This window comes from Myotis myotis, unplaced genomic scaffold, assembly GCF_014108235.1.
Source record: "Myotis myotis isolate mMyoMyo1 unplaced genomic scaffold, mMyoMyo1.p scaffold_m19_p_10, whole genome shotgun sequence".
Lineage (NCBI taxonomy): Eukaryota > Metazoa > Chordata > Mammalia > Chiroptera > Vespertilionidae > Myotis > Myotis myotis.
Genome location: NW_023416314.1, coordinates 40,329,002 through 40,349,087, shown reverse-complemented (window position 1 = coordinate 40,349,087; position 20,086 = coordinate 40,329,002). Strand labels below are relative to the sequence as shown.

General features: G+C 56.1%; 1 protein-coding gene across 2 annotated transcripts in view; it reads right to left on the bottom strand.

The window, feature by feature from the left end:
* PDE2A (phosphodiesterase 2A) overlaps positions 1–19,813 on the bottom strand; it is an 87,949-nt gene extending 68,136 nt beyond the window's left edge. For both annotated transcript variants that reach the window (XM_036325088.1, XM_036325086.1), the window contains exon 1: positions 19,525–19,813. Coding sequence is in view for 1 of the 2 variants with exons in the window: in XM_036325086.1 (XP_036180979.1) it covers positions 19,525–19,595 (71 nt within the window). In the remaining variant the exon portion in view is untranslated. The remainder of the gene's footprint in view (positions 1–19,524) is intronic.
* Positions 19,814–20,086: the final 273 nt, after the last annotated feature.

The following is a 20,086-nucleotide window of genomic DNA, read 5'->3' as shown; positions in this document are numbered from 1 at the left end:
CCTCACTGAGCCCCCTTGTCCCCGCACTGAGCCCCGTCCCCTCACTGAGCCCCGTCCTCTCACTGAGCCCCCTTGTCCCCGCACTGAGCCCCGTCCCCTCACTGAGCCCACTCCTTCTCTCATGCCCATGCCCTTACCCACCCCATTGTCTCCCCTCACTAGTGCCTCTGGACTTCCAGTCTGTAGGATTCTGTAGTGCTGCTTTGGTTTCAGCCCTAGGATGTTTCCTCCTGAGCTTTGACTAGCAAGCTGTGGGGTGGAGGAAGGCAGGCCTGATCCAGGCCCAGGGTTGCTGCCCAGAGTCCCGTCCAGCCTTGCCTGGACGGCTGCAGCCTCCAAGCTGCCCAGCTTCCCTCCACTGAATATTCCTGGGCTGGCTCTGTTCCAAGGGGTGCCTCCGTCTGCCGTCAGCCACTGGCCCCAGCCCCCCACACACACACACATGTACACACACACACACACACACACACACACCAGGGCTGCTCAGAGCTGAGCCCATGAGAAGGGCTACCAGGCACAAAATTCTGAGAGAGAGAGAGAGAGAGAGAGAGAGAGAGAGAGAGAGAGAGAGAGAGAGAGAGAGAGAGAAGGAGCCTAAGCAACAGGGACCCAGGGCCCCAGGCTCTAAAACTCCCTGCCAATTCATTTAGGGAGGCCCCAGTGTGTGGCTTCGAGGTTCCAAGAACTCACAGAATTTTGTGTTCTAAGAAAACCAGAGCCTCTATTATAACGCCCCGTGTCTTGTTTTTTTTTAATTCTCACCAGAGGATAAGTAGAAGGGAGGGAGGAGGGGGAGAGAGAAAGAAATCTCGAGATAAGAGGGACACATGGATTGGCTGCCTCCCACACATGTTCCTACTGGGGCAGGGGAGCCTGCAACCGAGGCATGTGCCCTTGCCCGGGAATCAAACCCTCAACACTTCAGTCTGAAGGCTGGCGCTCTAACCACTGAGCCACCGGCCAGGGCATAATGCCCCATGATTTGAAGCGTCTGTACTTCCTACATTCTATGAAGGTGAGCGTTAGGGTCTGGAGGAGGTAGGTGCCCAAGATCCTAATAGCCTATTATCCTAACTGCCTGAGACGCCAGGACTCCCCGATTCCAACACCAGGGTTTCCCTCAGAACCTGGTGATCTGTGGGCTTGAGCCTCTGTGCATACCAGGTAAGAGTGGGCCCCAGCGAACCCCTGCTCATGTGAGGTGCATGCCAGCTTCCACCTTTTTGCACGCACCCTTGTCCATGCTTAGGGTTCCACACCCTGCTCTCTGCTAATTAAATCCAAACTTTAACGGGGGAGGGAGGGCATTGCCACCAGTGACTACCTTCTGAGGGCCATTTAATCCAACTTTACAACTGAGGTAAAGACGGAGGTCCTGGGGACAGGTGGTCATTTGTCACTCAGCCGGAAGTAGTGGGACAGCAACCCAAACCTGGCCCCCGAAAACCCGGGTCTCCCAGTAGCAGGCCAGCTCCCCAAAAGAGCCTGGGAGCCTCCTTCTCAGTCCCTCCTCCAAGTTGGGGCCACCCTGGAGCAGCTCCTCTCACCCGCGAGGCCCCCCAGCTCCGGAAGGCAGAGACCGTGGTCCCCTCTTGTCTCGCTGCCCCAAGCTGGAGGCAGTTTAGAGCCCGTTTCCTGTCCTGATTGATCCACAGGCGCTCGATCCACAAAGACTCCTTAATGGGACCGGGAGATGTGGCGTTCCGTTTCTAAGCACCCGTCGCTATGGAAGCCAGGTGCTGCCAGCTCAAAGCCTAGCAACAAGGCTCCGGGTGGGGTGGGGTGGGGAGGTGCGGGGCGGAGGGCATTGTCAGGGGCTCCCGAGGCAGCCAGCAAGAGAGGAGGGCTGGGCCTGCCGCCCTGGCTGGGCTGCAAGGGGAGGAAGGAGGCAGAGGGGGCAGGGCCAGGCAGAGAGAGACTTGCAGAGACCAACAAAGGGAATCCAGAGACAGTGAACGGCAGAGACACAGTCAGAAAGAGGGAGACGCGGAAGGTAGAAGAAGACAAGTGCTGGTCAGAGTCTGGGAGACCACTGAGACAGACAATTGGCAGGGAGGGACTGAGTCGCAGACAGGCTGGCTCCCCGGCAGGGAGAGAGTGTGCCCGGGAGCAGGAGGAAGCCACAGGGGAATGACAGAGATGGATGGGCCCATGGCAGGAGGAGATAAGCCTGAGGCAGGAGGCAATACAGAGGCAGATAATAAAGAGAGGACTGGGAACAGAGGGGCAGGCTGGGCACGCAGATGGGGAGGCAGGGCAAGGCTGCGGCAGTCTGAGGACAGGGCGCAAGGTCCCGGGAGCCCTGAGCTGGCCCCAGTCCCGGGCCCCTACTCAGGGGTCTGCCCATCGGTGGCATGGGCCTCACCAGCCCTGTACAAACACCCCACCACCCAGTCTCCGCCCGGAACACAGAGGCATCTAGGCACTCACTCGTGGCAAAGGGACTGGTCAGAGATCCCAAGTCTCCCTACCCGCCGGGGACAGGTCAGCAGGCCTTGGGAATCCGCCCAGAGCTTCCCCACCCTCACCCGGTCCGACCACTCCCTGGTTACCATGGAGGCACCATCAGTACAGACAGCACACTTGTCCCCCTGCCACAGGGAATGAGCCTAAGATGCAACCCCCTTCTTCTTCAACAGTCAGCCCAGACCCAAGGGTGGAGCAGACAGCATCCGTGGAGAGGTGGCCCACAGCTGTCCCTCTCGGGCTGTGTCTAGGGAAGGCCGGCTTGGGGGAACCCAGGGCAGCCGACCCCTCGGGTGCAGGGAAGTGGCAGGCACTTGAAAGGTGACATATCGTTAATCCTCAGGGCACCTGTTCTGGATGGGAAGACTGAGGCCCCCTTGAGGACATTGACTTGTCCTAAGGGGCCTGAAGCAGAACTTAAATCCAGGTCTCTAGGGGCCAGTGCAAGTTGGAGGGCCCCATGCCAGGGTAGAGACAGCTGCTCCAGGAAGGGGAGCAATCCCAGCCTGCTCAGGGGCCCTTCCCAGAGAGAAGTGGGGTTGGGTCCCAGGCCCTGCCCTGGCCACCATTCCTCCCAACACCAGACATCCCCCGCTTCATGTCAAAATGGGTGACAAGGTTTGCCTTAGACTCTGTCAGGTGTCAGGTCTCCCTCTCCCTTTCCCTCTCCCTCATATCTCTCCTAATTGTTAACACTGTCAGCAGCACCTGACAGGCACTTTGGGAGCTCATGTGCCCTTAGAGGCACCCCATCTGCCCCCAGAGCCTTGCGCTCCCCAAACTCCTGAGGGAGGAACAAGACAAAGACTAAGCAAGCACCTACTACGTGACCCTGGTGATGTGAAGCCCTGACATTCATTATCTCATTAAATTGTCCACAGGGAGCTCTGAGAGTTCACTCGCCTTTTGCAGCTCCTGGCGCCTGGCCTCCCTGCCCACCCTCCCCCCACCTCACAGCGCCAGTAGGTGCACACAGGTGCCTGGGAACTGGTTGTTTGATTCTCAGCTGCAGTGCCCATGGTGGGAGGCAGTGGGAGAAGAAGGGGGAAGGTGTAGGGTGGGCAGGTGGAAGGTGAGAGAAAGAGGGAAGGAAGAGCGGGGGAGGGTCAGGGGACAGCAGGCTGCTGCACACCAGCCTCACTACACACACACACACACACACACACACACACACACACACACACCCTGCACGCTGGGCCTGGGCCACAGCCCAGAAGATCGACCCGCGGCGCCATACTCCCTCGAGCCCCAGTTCCTGGAAGGCGGCACTGCAGGAACTATTGATCTGCCTCCCAGCCTCCTCTTCCCGCTGCCTGGAGGCTGCCACCTCCATGCAGCCTCCCAGCTGATTGGTGTCCCTGCCAGGGTGAGAGTCTAGGAGCAGCCCAGGGACAGTGAGCAGTGACCCCTCAGCTCTTCCTCCTCCTCAGGAACCTGGTCCAGGTGGGTGGGAAGTGCAAGGGCTGACATCTAGGTTCATGTTCATGCATGCACATGTGTGTGTGTGCACGTGTGTGCACGCATATGTGTGCATGTGTGCATGCATAAATAGGTCAGTAGGGCAGATGAGTTGTAAATACAAGATGTGAACCATACAACCTGGGTTCAAATCCCAGCTCCTCCATTTCCTGGCTATGGAACCTTGTGCAAGTCACAACCCCTCTGAGCCGCAGTTTCCGTATCTGTACAGTGGGGTTACCAATAATCACCAGCTAATAGGGAGAATGAGATTATACAGGCAGAATTCTGGCACAGGGCATGGCTCACAGTAGTTTTTGATACATGAAAGCTTTTATTACTGTTACTGTGAGGTGTGTGTGTGTGTGTATCCTTGGAAGATCCAGGAGTGATTCTGGCACTCCAGCAAGGGGGTATAGGCTGCTCCCTGACCCTCAACTGCTCTAGAGTAGGGGCTGCAGCCTCACTCTCAGCTTGGTCTCAGAGAAGGGAGACCTACGGCACCTCCCTAAATACACCACCTGGCTGGGCGAGGCTGTGTGAGGGAGATGGATGGCTTGGTGGCCACCAGGCAGGACTGGTGATTAGGAGACTAACAGCCCCGCATCCGGAAAGGAATGGGAGGGAGGCTGAACTGTGGGGCCATCCATCAGAGCTGGCAGGCCCAGCAAAGCTGTACAGCGAGATGGAAGAGAGGAAGGGGACAGCTGTGAGGTGGGGGGAGTGCGGGCCAGCGAAGGGCCGGGCAGCCAGGCTCAGCCCAGCACTGACCCTTTCAGTAGCCCCGAGTGAGTCGCTGTAACCTCGGGCCGCAGCTTCTTCCTCCTGTCTCTGCCCAGATAAGTTCCAGCCACAGCAGATCCAGTATCGGGCCCAGGGACAAGAGGAGCCTGGGGAGGGCGTGAGGGCTTCAGAGATGCTCTTACCTCCTGGGTGCCCAATGCAGCCAAAGATCTCGGGGGGTGCAGAGTAAGGGGACGTGGCACAGTGTCTGGGCCGAGAGCCCAAAGACCCACGTTTGAATCAATTTATGACCCTAAGCCCTTGCTGACCTTGGCCGAGCCCCTGACTTTTCAGGTCTGTCCCTGAATGCCCTCCCCCACTTCCGTTACCACACGCATGCTCAGTGTCAGACAGAGGAGTGAAGGGCCATTAGCAAGGCCCGTGCAAATTTCATTCAAACTGAGGGCAAAGCCTGGCAGACGAGGCTCAGTGGTTGAGCATGGACCTATGAACCAGGAGGTCACAGGTTTGATCGGTCGGGGCACATGCCTGGGTTGCAGGCTCCATCCCAAGTGTGGGGTGTGCAGGAGGCAGCTGATCAATGATTCTCTCTCATCATTGAAGTTTCTATCTCTCTCTCTCTCCCTCTCCCTTCCTCTGTGAAATCAATAAAAAATATATATATTAAAAAAAACAACAACCTACAAACAAAAACTGAGGGCATGGGCCCTCCCACTGCAAACTCACTGCGTCCACTCCCTCCCAGGAACCCGCTTCCATCCTACACTTAGGCTGCCCTGGGCTTTGTCAGCCCCCATCCCTCTTGTGTGCCCGCCTCTGACCTCCGCCTCTGACCTCCGTCTCTCCCCTGGAGAGTCTCCTCACTCAACAGGGCCAGAGGCACCACACGCCTTCCCGGGAGTGTCTGGGTCCCCATCTCACTGAGCTCTCAGGGTGAGGCCAGGCTGACCTGATTCCCAGGGTGCGGGAAGAGGTGGGCAGCTCAGGGCCTCCAAGGGGGATGGCGCTCAGAGCAAATGAAAGGAAGGAAAGGAGAAAGAAGGGAGGGAGAAATGAGAAGAAAGCGATAAGAAAGGAGGGAGGGAGGAAGGGAGACAATTGTCCCCAAGGTCCATTTGGATCTAACAATCTGAATGAACTCTAGTTCACTCCAGATGGAGCTCCCATACCCCACCCCCTGCTCACCTCACCCCCACTCCCCTTTGGGCCCCAGCTCTTGTCACACACATTTGAACAAAGGCCCAGAGCCAAAGGGGTCACTGGCCTCTGCCTGCACCCTGAATGGAGGCTAAGAACATGCCTGGTCGTCATAGCGATGCTGCGATGCTGTCATCACTAATTCATCACCCTGGCCCTGGGAGGCCAGGGAGGTGTGAGGAGAACTGGTCAGAGCTGATGAGAGCAGCCAGTGGGAGCCAGAGTCTTGGGGCTGTGGCCTGGGGGAGGGTCAGGGATTAAGTTCCATTTCTCCATCCAGCTGTGTCCTCCCTCAGTCTCCTAAGCCCTGGGAGGAGAGACACAGACTTCTTCCCAGTCTGTCCTGTGCACCTACTGTGTGTCCAGCTCAGTCCAACCACAGAGATGGGGGTCGGTGAATGCCAGAATAGAAAGTCCCCCACCCCAGTGTCTGTGAGCATGTGTCCATGCCCTACTGTCCCCAATAGGGCAGGGGGATGTCCCTCTAATGTCACAGGTGCTGAGAAGGGGTGGGGGGAAGATGGAGGAAGTAAGTCCATCTTGTGCCCCCTCCAGGCAGGCATGTGCCAGATATTCCTAAAAAGTAACCCATTCAATCCTCCCAGAAAACCTCCAAGATTGGAATTTGTACTCCATTGTACAGATGCCTGCATGTTCTTTCTGCCTAAATCCTCCCAGCCAATCCTGCCTGCACCTCCTCCTCCAGGAAGACTTCCAGGCTGCCCACCCCATTCCCCCTCCTCTAAACTCCCAGTGCTGGTGGGTGCGGGTCCTGGTCTCCCCAGTCAGACTGACTGCTGGCTCCTCCTTCATCACCTTGGCCTGTGAAGGACTCAAAGATTGTGTGTTTTTTCTGTTGGAAGTCACCTGTCCCTCAGGGGGCAGAAAGGCCAGACTCCACCTGCCAGGCACCCCTGTCCTCCTCTGACCCAGTTCCTTCATTCCCGGAACCTTGAAACAAGGAATCCACTTGGAGCAGGAGAGTGGGGATGAAACTAATGGCATTCACTCACCACGTGTTTACTGAACACTTAGTGATGAGTGGCCTGTGAATGGATCTCAAGACACAACAGTGAACAAAAGGAAACAGTCCTGCCCTTTTGGAGATTTGGATCCTGTAAGCTCAGCCCCAGAGTCTGCTTTACACACACCGACTAGTGCTCGATTCTTGTAATATGTATGAGGTTGGTATTATTATGCCCATTTTACAGTGAAGAAAACTGAAGATTAGAGTGACAGGAACTTGCCCAGGGCCACACGGCTAGCAACCAGTAAAGGCAGGATGCAAACCCAGAGGTGTCTGACCCCACCTCTCATGCTTGTTAAGTTCCTGGTGGGGCAGGGGGGTCACAGACCTAGTCCCTGCCCTCAGGAGTTCCGAGTCTAGTTTCCCCGCCAGGTCTCCAATAAGCACCACTGGGAAGTGCTCCCTGAGTCTGATCTGAGTCCTTCCTGCTGCGCTCTGACTCAGCCTCTCCGTGTTGGGGCCTCAGGGGGGCGGAGGATCAGCTGCCCTCTCCTTGCCGACGCCTGGGGTGCCTCCCTGAGCTCCCAGACCCTTCTCCACCCCCAGCCTGCACAGAGGCCTCCCCCACAGGAGGGAGTGAGGTGTATTCTAAAAATACCTTAATCCCTCCCTGCTTGTGCTCTCATTAAACTGAGTGAGTCACTTTAAGTAATTTATTGCTAGTTACATAATTGCTTTAATATTTGGTTCCAGAACTGGGGAACAAAAGTGCTCCCCTTCTTTTCAGGGACTTCCTAATCCACAGAGGGGTGTAAGGCCCCACGTGGGGAGATAGGGAGGGAAGTGGAGGCATCTTGGACCAGCCCCTGCTCTAGTCTGGACCAACCTATGACCATGCCCACCAGGGTCATGGGGTGCACCTGATCCTAGGAGAGGCAGGCTGTGGGAACCCCGACTCTCCACTCTGTCACCCACTCTGTGGGTTCCTGAGGCCACCACTCCCAGCTGCCCGAGCCCTCAGACCAAAAGCTTACCCTCAGGAGCCCATGTCCTGAGCACCCTCCCCTCCACACCTCACCGCCTCTGCCTGCCCACAGGAACCAGGCCCAGAAAGGGCGAGCAGCTCCTTGGCACCTCCCCGCTTCTCAGAGGCACCTCCACTCTCTGTGCCCAGCTTGTCGGCTCAAGGAAAACCCAGCACCTCTCTCAGCCCTGTGAGAAGTCACGCCCCCAACGGGACTGACTGCAAAGGGCATAAGGGAAGTTGGTGGGCGGCAGGAGGGGGGATAATGAAATATTCCTTTCTTGACTAAAAGGGTGGTTATATGACTGTATGTATTTACCAAAACTCATCGAACCATCCACTTTAAATTGGTGATTTTATGGTATGTAAATTATACCTTAATAAAATGGATACGAAAAATAAAATTTAAAAACGAAGTCACACCCCCACCTTCCGGGCTCCCGTCGCATAACAGCTGTGCAGAATCGGCAGCCATGCAGAAACCGAGGGGAGGGGGGAAAGAACCAGCTGTGGGGGGCACGTAGTAGGTGCCACACCGAATACAGCTCCAATTAGCAAGAGCTCACTGGGCACCTCCTGGGGCTACTTACACCTCCTTGATCTCGTTAGCTCTTCCCGTGTTCTCTCTCGCGCAGCCCAGCCGGAGAGGGGCCGAGCTGTGCACCAGGTGCACTACAAACTTTGTCTCATTTAATCCTCACTGCCGCCCTAATAAGGTGAGCTCTACTATCATCCCCTTTTCCGGCCGGGGAACAAAGGTCCCACAGCCAGGAAGTGGGGGAGCTGAGGTTTGCACCAGGAGGCATTCCCCAAGGCTTGTGTTCATAATCACTCACCTCTACTACTAGATGGCATGGCTCAGGAAGCCATGCCCGGAGGCTGTGCCTCTGACCCCAGGCCCCGAATAGTGAGGTCTTCACTAGGCTTAGAAGTAGAGGCAGGGTACACCCAAGCAAAGAAGGTGAGTGAGCGTGTGTGAGCTCAGAGAGGGGGCCAGAGGGAGGGCGGCTTTGGGAAGGAGGGAACTGGGTCAGGCAGCAAGCGGGGAAGAAACACAGAAGAAAAGAGGCAGAGGGCAGCCAGCTACGCCAGCCTGTGGGTTAAATGCCTGCTCAGTCCCTGAGCAGCCAGGGCTTCTTACTGCTATTCCTGACTCATTCCCCCAAATTTGTCTCTTCCCAGTTTCTTGGCCCTAATTGCCTACCCACAACCACAGTCACCACTTCACCAAGCACAGGCAAAAGCCTTCATCCCCAAACTTGTCGAAGGCTGGGGAGTGCTCCAAGGTTGAGGCGTATGGAAGGAAAACCAAGACCTGAAGATGATAGAAACCAGCCCGGTGAAGGGAGGGGCATCGAGGAAGGGTGTTCCAGGCAAAGAGAACAGCATATGCAACGGCCCAGAGGTGAGAGATGCTGCACAGGTGGGGAACCAAAGCTCACGGGGCCTGGCTACCTGATGGGCCTATGCTGCGTGTCCATGTACTGCGGGTGTGCCCCATGTGTGTGCTGAGTCACGTCTGTGTTGCCCACCTGGGTGTGTACACCTGGGCTGTGTGCACAGGTGCTGCAGTTCATTGTTTCTAGGTCAGTTTTTAGACTCATCCTTGCCTGTTTCTCAGTGTGTATTGATATGTGTTGTGTGTGTGTGCTGTTGTCTGCTTCATTGTGTGTGCATTCCTGTGTCTGTTGAGTTTTTCTGTTTATATGTATTTGTATCCTCATGCCTGAAGCTGTATGTTTGTGGCCAGGACATTTGATCCCTGAGCTCAGGTGGTGGTGGTGGGGAGGTGGGCAGAGGAGAAGCCTGGGGCAGGGGCTGATGGAGCTGGGATCCAGTTGCACACAATAGCACCTAATGACCGTAGAGCACTTAGTGGGGGTGAAGCTACACCGGGAGATGCTAATTAACACTGATACTGAGTCAGCGGCCTGGGGCCCGTGGAGGCTGTAAGTGGATTCCCACTGGCACATAACTCGGATGAGCTGGCTGGGCCAAGGCCTCTAACCACCCAGCACCAGGAGGGGACCATCTCACTAACTGTCTCCCAGGGAGGCCAAGGCCTAGGCTCTAAACAGAAAGAAGGATTGAGCTCAAACTCCAGGACGAAGGTCTTAAAGAGGAGGATTTTCATTAGACTTGGCAGTGGACAGGTGATAAGGGATGACACAGCTCTGCTCTTGGGGCTGTGGTCTGAGGGGGTGACTTCTGATGCCATGGATGGCGCTCTGGAGTGTGGAAGCCACAGGCCCCACGAGGCAGGGAGGGGTGCTCCTGGAGGGGGTCTACATGGCCACACCTCCCTGCACTGGTGGGTGGACACTGGGGAGCTAGGGCCACAGCTCAGGTGGGTGAGCTAGCGGGTGGGGGCTGCCCCTGTTTCTCTGGCCTGTTTATGTAGCTCACCTGTCCTCAGCCACCCCCCACGCAGCCCTCTTGCTTCTCACCTGAGTCTCAACACCAGCCTCCCCGCTGGCTCCTCTAACCCTTCGCTCGGAGCTTCCTAAACCCAAAGGTCCCCACGGCCCGAATGGCCCTCTCCAGCTGCCCCAGTGCTGCCCAGACAGGGAGCAGGGCTGGCACGGCAGGAAGGAGCTCCAGGGCAACACCGCCGACAAAGTGGGTATTCACAGGCAGGGCCTGGCTTCTGCTCCGAGACCCACCAGCTGTGTGACCTTGGGCAGGTTGGCACTGTCTCTGGGCTTCAGTTTCCCATCAACCACTGGTCCCTCCAGATCTTCCAGATATCCGCCCTTTCGCTGTGCTCTGCTCTGGAGGCTGGCTTCCAGTCAGGCTTCATGTCCCCCACACCCTTGCCCTCTGGCCTCAGTTGGGTTCTGCCAATGGGTGGGAGAGCAGAGAGCATTCACACCTGGGGTATTTACACCCTCACCCACCCCACCTGCTCTGATCTGGAGCACTCTTCTTGCCCCTCTGGCTCTCAGATGCTAGTCCTAAGCACCCTGACATGCTCAGCTGGTTCCCTTACCTTGCCCCACCTCAGTAATAGTTGCTTCATCAAACTGCCTTCAATTAAACCATGTGAGGGTGTCATCCATCTCCCCTCTACAAAGTAGGGCTAACTCCTTGGAGGATAGTTGAGGTGATTAAACAGGTGGTTTTAAAATATAAAGGGCATCTGTAAGCCTTAGCTCTCTCCATCCAGCCCCCAAACGCCGCCCCACATAAAGCTGTCAGCTAACTGAGTTCTCTGGTGTGGGGAGGATGCAATACCAAGCCACCTGCTTCTCTCCTCTCCCACCCAATGCCCGCCCAGCTGCCTGCACAGGAAGCTCCCACCCCTGCACATCCAGAGCCAACGTCTGTGCCCCCAGCCATGGGCTCCCACCTCAGAGCCCCCCACAGCTCAGCACAAAGCAAGCTGTCCGTCTGCCTGTCTGCTCTGCTGCACCAGCACCGACCCGGCAAAGCTGTGGAGTGGCCCGGTCCTAGCTCTCACCGCCCCCACCATCTCCACCAGCGCGTCCCCACATCCAGCCCTGCCTCCAGTTCCAACTTCCAGGAAGACACATTCCTCTCCAGTTTCCCAGGGAAGGGGGCTCCCTGTTTCCAGATGGACTGGCTAACCTACACATTCCCACTGCCCAAGCTGTGTGTGTGTGGGGGCGGGGGGGGGGGCACTCTGGGCTCAAACCTCCCCATGCTGAGTGGGCTGAGGCATGTCCCTCTCTGGCCCCTCCGTGGCAGCTACAGACCTCGGAGAGCTTGCACCCAACTTTCCTGCTAGGGCAGGAGTCTCACCTGCAGGCTCCCTAACCAGGCTGCCCAGTGCTCACTCATACCTCCCACCCCAGACAGCAAGTTCATCCCATCCTCCCAAGGCAGCCCCTTCCCTAGGGGACTGCCTGCCACCCTTGCACTGAGCCAAGCTGGGCCTCCAGGCCTCTCCCACCACCCCAGTGCTGCCTCAGTATTGAGTTCAAGGAGAGATTATAGGAAAAGCCTTAGGATAATAGAAACCTGAAAAAGCATCTGATGCAAAGATGAGGAAATTGAGGTTTCTAAGGAGGCCCCTCCCCTGGTCCTACCCCACTACTGGCTCCTCTCCATGGAGTCTCCATGCTCCCTGAAATGACAGACTTCACAAGTTCCCAGGAGGAATCTCACAGCAGGCAGAAGCTCTGGTCCAAATTTCAAAGGCTGCATCTGAGGCCTGGGAGGAGTGGAAATGCCCAGGTATGGGAGGTGGCCTCATGCCAAGACTTAGATCTCTACTCTGAGCTCCCCATTTGCTCAAGAGCCTGGAGGGAGAGAGGGAGAGAGGGAGGCAGGGAGGCAGGGAGGCAGGGAGGCAGGGAGGCAGGGAGGCAGGGAGGGAGGAAGGGAGGGAGGCTAGACACACCCTTCTCTCTGCTCCAAGCCCTGCCATCTGGCCCTGGACCTGGCTGTGTGACCCTGGATTAATCACTACCCCTCTCTGGGCTTCAATATTTGCATCTATACAACAAAAAGACTGGGCTGGGAGTCCCTGAAACTCTAGTGGGGTGCTGGTGGGACCATTAAGAGTTCTTAGGAGCATGAAACCTAGACACCCCTCAGCCATGTCTAGCATCTCAACCTAACAGCCCCAGATCCCGCTGATTCAACCTGAGCCCGAACACAAAGACCACCTGACCCTCTCGGGGTCCTCACTGATGGGGGCAGGGGTTGCCCAGATTCCCCGGAGGAAATGCCAGCCCCATACATGACAACCCTTCAGCCCAAGTCCACACACATCTTATCGCTCCCTTCAGGCAGGTAGGACCCAGGAGAGAAAGTGTTGAGTCGCCAGACCTGGGACCTGGCCTTGCTGGGCCAGCAGAGCAGGTGCCTGTGCCTTCACACACATTCACTCCCCCACGCCCTCATACTCATACATGGACACCATATGCCCAGACATCACACCCACACACAGTTTTACCAGGACACATGCACATAACACTACACCCAGGTATACACACACAAGCCACATTTGCATGTACATAATAACCATTTACCAATAAATCAGGCATAAAAACAGACGCTCACATGTTCACACATATGAATATGTCCACACTTTTATACAAACACTGATGCACATGCTCTCACCCTCTCAGACCTATATACATACATGCACAACTGGAAGCTCACATTCAGGAGCGCACACACACACAGATACAAAGAAACACAAATAAGCCAACCAATCTCACCCTCATCTCAGTAATTCACAATCTAATAGAAACCCAGACCCCAGCTGCAATGTCATTCTAAATCCATGTCCAAATCAGCCTGTCCCAGAACTGTGAGGAGAAACTTTCTTGTCTGCTGGCTTAATCCTTCCAGTGTGTCTGTCCCTGCTGTGCTGAGGTCCAGCCTTTCCTCAGCCTTCCTCCCTGCCCCCCACCCCAATCAATTTCAGCAAGGCCCTCCCACCCCTGGCCCAGTGGAAGTGAAGAAAAATGGGCTGTCCTCTCTCCTCCCTTCATCTCTGCTCCTTGTCCAGCTTTGGCCCTCCCTCTCTCCGGCCTTTCACACGTAAGGAAGATCCAGGCTGGAAGGGATGGTATGTGACAGCAACCCCTGCTGGAGACATGTGGCATTACGGAACAGCTCTATGGTACATGGCCATCACTCCCCAGGCTGGAGTGGAAGGGAGTAGGGTGAAAGGGAGAGGAAGAGGAGGAAGAGGAGGAAGAGGAGGAAGAAGTGTGGAGGAGGAGAAGGAGCAAAATGCTGGGAGCACCAAGGATGGGGTTTAGAAGCTTTAGCCTGTCTTGTGGTTCTCCACTCCAATCCATGCAGCCCAGGCTGCGAGATCAATCTTCCCAAAGCCCAGCTCTAATCAGGCCCTGCTCCTGCTCAAAACCCTTGGGCAGCGACAAGTCCAAACCCTGAGCCTGGAATCAATCTCTTAGCCTCACGTCCCACGGAGCCCAGCCCTTGCCTTTGTCCCTTGAGCTGGTCTTAGCTCAGCTGCTCCTCTGCTGAGAGATCTAATTGTCCATATCTTGCCTGTCCTTCAAGGCTGGGCCCTTGCCGCCTGGAGGATAATCCACGGAAAGAGCAGGGGCTTTGGGGACAGGCAGACCTGTGCTCCAGGCCTGGCCCCATCAGTCACTGGCTGAATACCTCTGGGCAAATGACTTCCCCTCTCAGATCCTCTGTTGTTCATCCAGAAAGCAGCAGTCTCTTGTGTTTGTGGTGAGGATTAAATGAGATCATGGATGTGAAAACAGTGCTCTGGAGGCTGTAAACTTTTGTGTGAATTGGTGAAGAGTGATAATTATGGCTTAATCCTTTTATCCCTGCCCCCACCTGCACTCCCAACACACAGCAGGCTGAGGGACTCCTGAGGGAAGGGAGTGAGGCTGCTTCACCTTTGGGCCCCACGCCCCGCAGCACTCCCCAGGGCCCATCCCCAGCCAGACTCAGCCGTGGAGCTGGATCCAAGAAGGGGCAGGACTAAGTGTTCTTACTGCAAATTCACACTGGACTACAACTCCCAGCATGACCCACAGACTGCCATGGGCGTGGCCTCAGGTTTAAACCCTTTCTAACCAAGCCCTTTCCTCCTTTGTATTCTCTGAGGATTAGTCTCAGACCAGACCTGACCGGGCGAGGAAGCGGTCACATGTCTCTGAGGCCCCTGGACCCCTCCCACAGAGCACCCACACTTCTCACCATTCCCCCCACCACAGCTCCATTTCAGACCTCCTGTCTCCCACACAACGACAGCTTCTGGGCTCTCAGCGCTTGCCTCTCCCACTCCGGGCCCCACTGAGTCTTTCTAAAACTGTAGGTGCATGTGGGCGGTTCATCATGGCAGCAGCTAACCTTTATAAGCACCTGATCCATGCTTGGCACTCTGCTCTCCACTTGCAGATTCTTCAGGAAAGTCTTATTATTCCCAAGCCACTGCTCACATGGGGGTCAGAGAAGTTAAGTAAGTTGCCCAGGACCATACAACTACAAAATAATGGTGCTGCAATTTGAACCTTTGCCTGTCTGCCACCTTCTCTATCCTATTTTCAAAGCCTCTTCTGAACCCAGGGTTGCCATCCAGAGTGAGACTCAGGAGCCCCAGGGTCCACATATCTCATCAACCACACTGTTGGGAAGTCCTCCCAAATGTCCGATCTAAATCTCTTCTGCTGCACCAAGCCCCAGTTGCCTCCTGTTTTTCAGGGCGGGCAATGAGAAGGGTGACTTCAGGGACTTCAAAAACTGGGTCACGTCACTGGGGACCTGGCCTTTCCCAGGGAGTGGGCAGCTGAACAATGGGAGATAAATGTGTGGAAACATCCCTGTTACTAAATATATCAACTCCTGAGAGGATGGGGGTGCTGAAAGGGAGCCCGTGGCCCAAACCCTAGAGGCCATGATCTTGAGGCTCAGACAAGCTGGGTGCTCAGAGCAGCAAAGGCTGCTCTTGCTCTCCTGGTGGCTGAAGCTGAGGGGGTATGAGGCCAGCACTAAAGGGGTGCTGTCTCATCTTCCAGGTCAAAGCTGCCAAGCCCGAGCTGGCTGATTTACATATTACTTTGCATTCATTTGCATGGCACTTTCTGGAAGAGGCCCACCACCCTTCCCCCATTTCCAGGGTCCCCCCTTTTTTTTTCACTGAACACCCCATTCTCAGGCAAGGAGGAGCCCCTCAGCAGAACTGCTGGGGGCATTAGGAGAGACCAAGAAGTTGTAGACAGAAAATGCTTCCTATGATCGACCCTCAGTTCCCCACTCCCATTGCCCTTCACGCCTAGGTCACTGAACTCCCACAGTTCCCACACACGCATAGCTCTCCTCAACACCTTGCACGTGGCCTTCCTTCTTCCTGGAGCTAGCCCTCAATGCTGCCTAGAGCAGTGACCCTTCCTTCTAAGGCCAGCCCCAAAGCCCTCCCCTCTTAAATACCTGCCCCTGACATGGGCAGAGGTAGGAAAGGCCATGGCTTCCCTCCGCATGGTCCCTGGCTCTGTGGGGCCGCCATGTTGGTTGAGCAGCAACCCAGTGAATGGCGGCTGAACGAACCAAGGAATGAATGAATCCCATCCCCCATGTCTCTCTGAATCCCTCTGGGCCCCTCTCCCTGGAGGCCATCACTCACCTGGAAAGCCAGGAGGTCCCACAGCCCCTCTGTGCTGGTAGGAAGGTCTTGCTGTCGTCTATGCTCACTCCCTTCTCTGGCCATGCCGCCTTCGTTATCATTATTTTTAGAGAAGGGTCAGGGGCTGTCTGATTTTAGTTCTACCATCTGTTCATCTCTCTCTGCCCAGGAGGTATTCATTCTACTCCTGAACCATTATGCCTCAGCCTGGCCTTGCTTAGGAGGAAGGACAGTGACCAGGATAGAGCAACGACACCAGGCCAGGCAGGTCTCCTGGAGCAGCCAGGCCCTGTGATGAGCCCAGGGCAGATGTAACCACTGCAAGGGAAAGGCTGCCCGAGAGGGAAGGGATGAGCATCCTGTCCCTTGGGGTATGTAAGCTGGGCTGGACAGACCTGCGAGTGAACTGCAGGGAGGAATGAAGCAACTTCTAGAAGGTGGCCCAGATGCTCATCATGTCCTCTCCCACCAGAGGCTGCACTGAGCCTGGGGGCCCAGCCCTGTGCTGTGAGTAGGGGAGCACAAGAAGGTGGCTCCTGCCTTTGAGGAACTCCTTGGCCGCCTGGGTGAGGAGCTCACACACAGGACATCACAGGGGAAGTCTCACTCGGCTGTATTTTTGATCCTGTGGCATCAGAGAAAGAGACTTCAGGGTGAGTCAGAGGGTGAGAGAACCAAGGAGGGCTTCCTAGGGGAGGCTTCCTATTCAAAAGCCTTTCCCCAGCTCCCTAAACCCAGAAGGAAAAGTCCAAACCCCTTTACCTGGCACTTGAGACCCCACAGAGTCTGGCCCTTTCTGCTCTCTCTTCTTTTCAATGTTCCTGCCAACCCAAACTCTTACTGCCCCTGGAACATGCCACACTTTCTCACATCTCCCCACCTTTACATGCTGTCCCCTCTGCTCTTCCCTGCTTGGGCAATTCCTATCCACTCTTCAAGATTCAGTTCTAAGGTCTCTTCCTCTGGACCCCTGGCTGGGTGTGGCCCCCATAGTTCTGGGGCTTACCTCTGCAAGCACTGTCCACACGGCAGGTTCTAAGTTTCCACTCTGCCTCCCTCATCAGACTGGGCACTCCCTCAGAGCAGGGTCTGGGTTGGTGTCCTCTCTGTGTCCCGAGTGACCAGCCCAGTCAGCACCAAGCAGGCACTGGGGAGTCCCTGTTGGATAAGTGACTGAATAAATGAATGGACGCATGCGGGAATGGAAGCGTGCTGAGAGGGTAGACTGTAACGGCAAGCAGCAGAAGCCTGAGGCGTGCAGGCCCGACCACACAGCAGCACGCTGAGGGTGAGACTCCCAGTCCATTAAAACTGAAGGGGGTACCGCCAGGAGTTCTGCCTCCCCCATTTGGCTAGGTCCCAGCCAAGCCATCAGTAGTCCCTGGAGACAGGAGGCTGGAGTGGGAAGCAGGAAGAGTGGCAGGAGTTTCTTGGTGGGCAGGGGGAGCTGGGGGGTGTGGGGAGCCTAAAGGCAGTTAACCCTCACTGAGTCGACCCAACTGAAGCAAACAAGAGGTCCCATGTGGGGCTTGAAGGAGGAGACTGAGGCTCAGGTTTGCTGAAGAGCTTCAGCCCCAGCCTTGCAGCCAGAGGAGGATGACAATGCCACAGCCTCAGTTTCCCTGTTTGAGAAACAATGGCCCTGTGATCTCTGACCCTCTGCATCCTGGCCAGAGACCTTGCAGGGGTCTCCCCACTACTTTACATGTCTGAGGCTTCCAGCTATCCTGCACCTCCAAGCCTGAGCTGCCTCATGCTCCCTTCCCCATGCTCTTCCAAGCCCTCCAGGCTCTCCCTTCAGGAAGCCTTGGTTTCATCTGCACCTTGGCCCACTCAGACCCAGACCTCATGATGCCTGCATTGGTCTGGCCTCCACACTGGCCTCCTGGCCATCTCTCTCCCAGTTTAACTCTGACAGCACCATCGAGGCAGCTTTTTAAAACCCAAATTTGATGATGCCTCTCCACTGCATCATAGCTTCCCGGACTCCCCAGGGCCCTCAGGGTAAAGCCCAAGAGGCCTGGGGCTCAAAGTGCTGCAGCATGTGGTTGCTGCCTACCCTCCAGCCTTCTGCTGCACATGCCCCATCCCAACCCAGGGCCTTTGCTCATGCTGTACCCACTCCACCCTCCACCTGTTAGCTTGATCCTGGTCTTCACAGCGTAACTATTCTCAAGCCATTTGTCTAGGGAGCTTAGAAGGCCCCAGAGGGCAGAGGCATTCTTGCCTGTCTTTCTGCATCTCCCTACAGGGCGTAAAATGAACTGTCCTGGACTCACGGAGGCGGCCACATGTTCAGGCACCCCCACCCTGCTTCAGTGGGCCAGTGTCCCAGCTGTGTCCTCAACAACCTGAGAAAGAAAACAGCCATCCACGCACACTCAGTTAAACACACACATATAGTCACACACATGCACCAGCCACACAAGGACCAACAAACCCACTCATGCACACTAGCACCCTGATTATACACCCACATCAGGACATTTAGGCTAACAGTCATACACACACACACACACACACACACACACACACTAATATTCACACACTAACAAATAAACCCACACACATGAATGCACATGGAATCAAACAACATGCTCAATATTGAGTTGTCTATTTTGTAGACACAGCACACATATTAACATGCATGCCTACATACACATTCAAACAAACACACATGCACACACCTACACACCGACACCAATCTGCACTCAATCTCTCACAATCACACTGGGATGCTCACACCCTGCTCTTCACAATCACCAAAGACCCCAGAACTCACAGGCCCCTGTATACCCCGCGTGTCCCCTTGCACCCCACACATGTACAAACATACATATACCCTCAGGTAGCCTGGCATGGACCTGCCGCCTCAGCAACCCTCAGACGGGGGAGGGGCACCTCCTCCACTCACCTGCACGTGCATCCCCTGCACGTGGGCAAACACGAGGCTGGTGCACAGGGGCCTCATTCCAATGAACACTGTGCTCTGACTGGGACAGGTGATTTGGGGTAAATTTGCCTAAACTGGCGGCTCTCAATCCCAATCCCAGTTCCATGGAGGGCAGTTGCTCCAGACTCTCTCCTGCTCCAGAGCCACTCATTCATTTTTGTGTAACCGCCCCCCCAACACACACACACACACACACACACACACACACACACACACACACACACACACCTGGTGTCTGGACAGTCCCTCTCCAAGGTCCTGAATTAATCTATCCGCCACCCGAGCTCCTTGGAACCCCTCACCCCACCCCCCACCCACTGCAGACCTCCCCCAACCCCAGCCCCTGAAGGCATGATTCCGGTTTATTACCAAACCATCCCCCAACCACCAGCTCTTCTGTGGGACCCCAGCCACACCACCCCCTAGATTGACACCAGGCATCCCTGCCCTATACAAAGCCCCCCCTCCCTGCGATTCCATAGTCCAGCAACCAGGTGCCCAGGAGCCGGATCGATCACCCCACGTGGCTCAGCTCCATACAAAACCCAGCTCCTTGGAGGGACTCTCAGGACCCCGTCCATGGCACCTCTTGCAGCCACTCACACAGACCCCAAGCCCTCAACAGTACTCACGGCTCAGCCGGTCGCGCTGCCGGGTACTGCTGGCTCCTGCAGAGGATGGAGTGGCCGCATGCCTGCCCCATCACTCATCATCTGCCTCCCCAGCCAGACTAAGGTGGCACTTTGCCCTTCCCACCCTGCCCGGGGCTCCAGGCAGGGCGCCTGGTCCAGCAAGCACGGGGACCAAGAGCAGCAGCCTGTCCCCGACTCAGCCTGGACTCAGCACCCCAATCCAGCTCTGCTGCCCTGGCTTCTCCCAGCTGCTCTCGCCTCTCCCGCTGCCACTGCCTCTGCCGCTAGGCTGGCTGGCTGGCTCTGGGAGGAGGTTGGAGTTCTGATAATGCAGAAGGGGGAGGGGAGAAGGAGGAGGCGCAGAGAGGCAGAGAGAGAGAGAGAGAGAGAGAGAGAGAGAGAGAGAGAGAGAGAGAGGGGAAGGCAGAGAGAAACTCTGGCTGGAAGAGGACAAGAAATACACACAGCGGAAGAGACTGAGTAACAGAGAGGAAAGGGCCAGAAACACGTGAAGGAGAGGAGAGAGGGATCAGAGCCCAAGAGCGATCAAGATGCTTCAGTA